The sequence below is a fragment of the Eubalaena glacialis genome, chromosome 2 (assembly GCF_028564815.1).
Source record: "Eubalaena glacialis isolate mEubGla1 chromosome 2, mEubGla1.1.hap2.+ XY, whole genome shotgun sequence".
NCBI classification, from domain to species: Eukaryota; Metazoa; Chordata; class Mammalia; order Artiodactyla; family Balaenidae; genus Eubalaena; species Eubalaena glacialis.
The window spans coordinates 57527240-57533817 of record NC_083717.1 but is presented as its reverse complement, the minus strand read 5'-3'; the positions used below and the strand labels follow the sequence as shown (position 1 = coordinate 57533817).

At 43.0% G+C, this 6578-nt stretch overlaps 1 protein-coding gene across 1 annotated transcript; it reads left to right on the top strand.

Annotated features, from left to right (window-relative positions):
- Positions 1–4188: 4188 nt before the first annotated feature.
- On the top strand, positions 4189–6190 carry MKRN3 (makorin ring finger protein 3). The gene has a single exon (XM_061181839.1). The coding sequence runs from the start codon at positions 4209–4211 to the stop codon at positions 5625–5627; it is 1419 nt and encodes a 472-aa protein (XP_061037822.1). The 5' UTR covers positions 4189–4208; the 3' UTR covers positions 5628–6190.
- Positions 6191–6578: the final 388 nt, after the last annotated feature.

Below are 6578 nucleotides of genomic sequence, written 5' to 3'. Positions count from 1 at the left end.
CTCTTTGTGGTAATATATTTAATTGTGCCTGGTTTTAAAGCCCAACTTGTTATTTACAGCTTTCTTGAGGTATAATTGATATACAAAAAACTGCACATAATTAATGTATGGAATTTGGTGAGTTTGGACTTCTGAACTAGAGTTGGAGAAAACTGCCTCTGTAAATTTCAAAATAAAAATCAGTTTGTCCATCAGTATAAGAAAATAAGTACTTATTCCCTACCTCTTATGTGCCAGGAACTTGCAGGGATCCTATAGACATATTACTGCTGTATCCAGACAGCAGAAAATGGAGATTGACACGGTCACTCTAGTCAGTGATTCTAAAATACAAAAGAATTTTATCTCAAAGATTGTCCTTGTAACAGGCACTGTTCCAATAATTTTATAATAATTATTTCATTTATTGCAACAAACCTGTGAGCTGATCGCTCTTATTATTGGTGGTGGCTCTTGTTGTTTGCCAGATGAGATAAAAGAGTGATTAATTTGCCCAAGATGAATTCTTCAGAGAGCAGTGCATCCCGGATTTGAACCCCTGATGCCTTATTCTAGACAATTGCTTTTAATTCCCCCTCCCCCCACCCCACAGTAATGCCTAAATGTCAGACCTGAAGTAGGTGTGTGTGCTGGAGGAAACTGCTTGGAGACAAATGTGTGTCCTTTAAATACGGACACATGAGCCATGTGGGGCTGGGCCCAGCAGGTCTGAGATGTTTAGAAGAAAAGACTGTGGGGGTCTCCGGTTCTTTTCCACCCATGGTCATAGTCCACCTCAGAACTAGTCTCCTGCCTGTCAGGCTTTTGTTACACTGCCTGGATTGTGTCTCAGCTCTGTCAACCACCTCCCCCTTGTCTTCTCTTCCCTGGTGACCAGGTGCTCAGCCCAGCCTGCTCAGGTGGAACACTACTTCCCTTTGTTCCACTTGGACACCCCAATGTTGACCATCCAGGAGATCTCCTGCTGCCCTGCACACCACTGTGTACACAAATTGGTCTCAGCCGGGTCCCAGACCTGGAGGCCCTCAATGGTTTTTTGGGAAAAGAGGGCTCAGCTGAGCCAAATAACTGGAGACAGGATCAGATGTGTATTCTTAGAGACTGTGTGAAAGCAACATCAGTGCTCACATTTAAAAAAAAAATCAGGATAAGATTTTGAAGTATGATGGTCAGAGAAAATTCTCTTAGGATAGAGATTTGACTGGGATGGAAAATATTTGATTATTTCTCTCAAGACGCATTGCCTAATATTTCCAGTTATTCAATCTCAGATGATACTTAAAATCATGGGGTACAATTTTAGTTTCTAATAGTGAACACGGAATATGTCATTGTAAAATGAGATGTGGTTCACTGTGAGATGGCAGGACACAAACATGATTGGGAGCCACACAGGGGATCTGAAAGCAAACACTGTCCCATGCCAGCTGCATAGCTGGGTAGGTTAGAAAATATTATTTTTCTCCATTTCTTCATGTTTGAGGAGAAGGATGGTCAGATACTATCTGGAATTTTGCTGTCCGACAGTAGCTACTACGCAGCCACATTTCAAGCGCTCAAGAGCCATGTGAGCTAATGACTACTGTGCAGGACAACACATAAAAAATCATCATGGAACATCCTATCTGGTGGTGCTGGTCTATAAAAAGTCAATCAAATTAATTTAGACATGGTGCTGAGAACATACTACCATTAAACAAATAATAGATTTATATTCAGGATTTTTATGTTTGTGAATTTGTGGAGAGCCTGGTATATAAGCCCAATATCTGTTTCAAGCCTTTTTCTGTAAAAGTTTGGGGGGCTGTCAAAGGAATATTCATTAACCAATGAATTTAGAGGAGAAAAAAGAATGCAAGTGAGCCAAACTTTGAAAGAGTTGGCATCCTAAATACAAAACTCAATATAAAGGAGGAAAATATAAAATCACCAAGATTTCCTAGATTCGCAGTGGAAAACAGCAACATTCTCACATGATTTATCAAATGAGGAAAAGTTTACCTTCTGAAAATACTGAGCCTTCTACTGCATGATCAGAATAAACCTCAATTTCTTTAGGTTTTCAGAAATAAAACGATTTTAATTTTTTGGAACTTTATTTCAATTCCCAGGGTAGTTAACTTTTAATGTTATAAATGTTAGGAATTCTAAATGTCTATGTATCATTGATTGTATACATGTATATATACATATAAATATAAATACAAATGATTTTGTGTATTGCACTACCATTCATTGTCCTTGCTAAATGTGTTTAAGTCTAATAGTTTATCAGTAAATTATTCTTAATTTTCTGCTGTCTTCCATTAATAATTCCTTTGTGATTCTAACATCTTTTATTTCTTTGTTTGCCTTATTGTACTGGCTAGGACTTGCAATAACACATATAGACCTTTTTGCCTTTCTATTTATTTCAGATGGAAAACCTTAAAAGCTTTCATTTATGGAATTATTTTTAATTACAGATTTAATTTATCTAACAGATCAATACTTATGTTCTTTATTTCTGGTCCTGTCAGTTTTATTAATAAATATGTTTCTAGAAATATGACCATCTCACAAATTTTCAAATTTAATGGCCTAACCTTGTATCTGATATACACACATGATTTTTAATATCTGTTATTAATGTAGTGATACCACTTTTTAAATTTCTCATCTTGGTTATTTGAGCCTTCTTCATTTTTTCTTGATAAATTTCACGAGAAATTTATCAGGTCCAATAATCCTTTCAAAGGATTTTGATTAATTCCCCATACTTAATGTTTGTTTTTCTTTAATTTCTTATCTCCATTATTTACTTCAATGTAATTTCTCTGCTATATTCATACTTTCTTCCATTTTAAAATATAAATTTGGACCATAAAATTCCCTCTAAGAAACTTGTTTAAGCAAACAAAATCCAATAATATATAAAATGATAATAAATCATACCAGAAAGCTTTATTCTTGGAAAAAAAATGGTAAGTTAAACATTTGAAAAATCTGTCAGTGAAAATAACCGCAATAACACAATAAAGAGAAAATAACGTGATCAGCTCTTAAGAAATGCAGAAAACTACATGATAAAATTCAGTATACATCCATAAGTACTCTTTATATTTAGGAAAATAATTTTTTTTTTTTTTACTAATCTATTAAAATATATCTGCAAAATGACAGCTCGGGCGTAGAAATTAAAAAGCACCACTCATGGGCAGAAGGGTAGAGAATATATTATGAAAGGCTGGCCCAGCACAATACCGTACAAAACTGGGTGAAAGAAAGAAAGGGAAACAAAGAGCCACTGTGAGTTAACCAGCAAGAGAAAATAAAAGCCAAAGGGGACACAAAGGGGACAGTGGTTTATTAGGCCAGCATCAGGACCAGTGAAGTCTGCAGCTTCTGCACAGTGGGAGGGGAGCCCTGCAATCCACAATAAGCTAAGACAGCTGAAAAGCGCTAAAGTGGCCTCAGATCAGAAACCTGCTCATGGCTCACTGGCGAAAAGCCTTTCCAACCTAAGCCCGTAAGAATTTCCAGAAAACAAAGAGCAGAAGAAATCAGGTCTTGTCAACACAACTAAATAAATAAGGCTTCCAGCAGTGACAGTCAAGGAACCCAGAAATAAAAATAATTTAAAAAATAAGACCCACAGACATAAAAAGGAGTGAACAGACAAAGCATTTATAAAATTCATGTGTGAGATGGTTCAGAAATAAGATGAACTTTACACGGGAGCAATAAAAAAACACGAGGATTATGATGCTTTCAATAGACACGTATGAAAAAGCAACGAAATCAATGCGTGTGAAGGAACACTGGAACAGATTGCATTAAAAACCTCAAAGGGCTGTGATTCCTTCGCTCAGAAGAGCCGCGGGACGGCGAGGGGCCAAGCGCAGCAGAGCAGGGGCAGCGGCGGAGCGGAGGGCGGGCAGCGCTGCCGGCTGCGAACACAGGAGGAAGCCGGTCACCATTCCCGCCGGACCAACCGTGCACCGACCCGGTGGAGGACTGACGTTGCCCCCACAGGAAGTGTCCGCCGCGCCTGCCTAGAAAAGGAAGTAGGAACACAGGCACAGGAAGCAGGGAGCGGGGGAGAGGGAAAAGAGATGCACATCTTCTAGGGAGGAGCCCACGAGCTGGCTCCAGGCCTCCGGGCCTCAAGCCCGAAAGGAAGAGACACCAGGGAAGTTCCGGCACCATTTCGGGGAGAAGAAGCTGCCATGGAAGAGCCTGCAGCTCCCACAGAACCCTACGAGGCAGCTGGGGCCTCTGGGGGTGCCGAGGCAGCGGGGGAAGGCGCCCCCCGGCCCAGCGTCCCGGTGCGCCCAGCCACCCGGTGGTCTTCGGCTCCAGGCCCGTCCCCCTTCCGCCCGTCACGTCTGAGGCCCGCCCAGGCCTCATGGGGAGGGGCTACGCCCAGATGGCTGCAAGGCCGGAGCAGCGGCAGCTGGACAAAGCAAGTCGTCTGCAGGTATTATCTGCATGGGCTGTGCAAGGAGGGGGAGAACTGCCGATACTCCCACGACCTCTCGGGCCGGCAGGTGGCCAGCGAAGGCCACGGCTTGTTGCCCCAGGCCTCTGCAGACAGCGGCCCCAGCACGGCTGCGCACATGGAGCCCCTGCCTCAGGAAGTGGCGGAAGCCCCCCCTGCTGCGTCCTCACGCTCCTTGCCTCTGATTGGCTCGGCTGCTGAAAGGGGTTTCTTTGAAGCTAAGACAGACAATGCAGGCCTTGAAGCTGCCGGAGGAGCAGGTGCAGAAGGCTGGGAGGGTGCCGTTGAGTTTGTTCCCGGGCAACCCTATCGGGGCCGCATGGCCCCTTCTGTCTCCGAGGCTCCTCTGCAGAGCTCGGTGACTGAGAGGGAGCAGATTGCCTTGGGCATGGGGAAGCAGCTTTGCCGCGATGCTATCGTGGGGCAGTGCTTTCGTGGGCAGAGTTGTATCTATCTCCACGGAGATATATGTGATATGTGTGGGCTGCAGGTCTTGCACCCTGTGGACGGTGCCCAGAGGGCAGACCATGTAAAGGCCTGCATTGAAGCACACGAGAAGAATATGGAGCTCTCGTTTGCTGTGCAGCGCAGTGCGGACAAAGTGTGTGGCATCTGCATGGAGGTTGTCTATGAGAAAGCCAACTTGAATGATTGCCGCTTTGGCATTCTCTCCAGCTGCAACCACACCTACTGTCTTAAGTGTATCCGCAGGTGGAGGAGTGCCAGACAGTTTGGGAGCAGGGTCGTCAAGTCCTGCCCGCAGTGCAGGGTCATCTCCACCTTTGTCATTCCCAGTGAATTCTGGGTGGAGGAGGAGGAAGAGAAGCAGAAACTTATTCAGCAGTACTTGGAGGCAATGAGCCACAAGACCTGCAGGTATTTTGCTCGAGGCAGGGTGTGCCCATTTGGAGAGAACTGTTTTTACAGACATGCGTTCCCTGAGGGCCAGGGAGAGGAGCCTCAGAGGCAGGGTGCTGAGGCGTCCAGTACTTGCCGCGGTCAACTTTTCGAGCCTCTGCAGGTGGGAGAGGGCAACATGCCCTTTAAAAGCAGTAAAAAAGAGCTTGTCATGCTTTGGCTGGCCAATCTGTTGTGTAAGTGTTTTCTTTCACTGGGAGCTAGTGAGCTCCCCTTCACGGAGGCCTGATGGGACTTGCTTCATTGTGAGCTGGAAAAATATTTCAATTTGAATCTGTGGCATTATGCTGTGGCATGTTGTCTGGTGTGCTGAAGCTCTGTCATCTGCTCTTGCCTGTGTTTTGTTTATAGACACATCTGTCACTTACAGGGGCTGCAGAAACCATTTGTATAGAGCATCCATCACTGTTTTCTTGCCCATTCCCATTTCTTGCTCCCCAGGATTATGGTGTTTCACTGTGTTAAAAAGTAACAAAACGTCCTTAAAGTTACTGTTTGGAGAAATTAATATGACTGTCAGTTTATGGTTTATTTTGTCATCTCTGTTTTCAACAGGATTGACTCAGTTCTAGTCTAGTGTTTACAGAATTTCCACACTCATTTTGAAGCCCCTCAAGAATAAATGTGACAGGGTGAAAGGAGAAGTCTTAACTGAACAAGGAGCTTTTTGCTACTTCAGTCTTAAGAAATGGACCCTCGTGGGGCTTTGTGGTGCAGCTTCAGCATCTCTGTTGTTTACACGTCTGTTCCTTCCCCTGTTCCCCTTCAAGTGCACTCTTTAACTTGTGGTTACCTTGTGGTTTTGTGCTTTACTTGACCAGAACCAGGTGCATATGTTTACATGTTTTTATCCTGTTTAGCTTGATGTGAAATTATTTATATTTGGAAGTATATATTTAAGAATTCTATATATACATACATATGCATATTAATGTGTATGAAAGTTATGTATTTAAAAATATATTTAGAGGTGTATGCCATAATATAATGTTTATTTAATAAAATAAATACAGAGCTGGAAGCTGAAGGTCAAAGGCTGATAGGATTTGGTGTTGTGTGAGTGTGAGGTACATGAATAATCGTTCTGTCCCTTTCACAGCTTCAGTGATTAGCATCTAATGAAAACAGGTATTTGGGTGGCTCTTTCCAAATGTGGCAAATATTTACAAAATACAACATT

Coding starts and splice junctions, on each gene's coding strand:
- MKRN3 (XM_061181839.1), top strand. CDS start 4,209: ATGGAAGAGCCTGCAGCTCCCACAGAACCCTACGAGGCAGCTGGGGCC.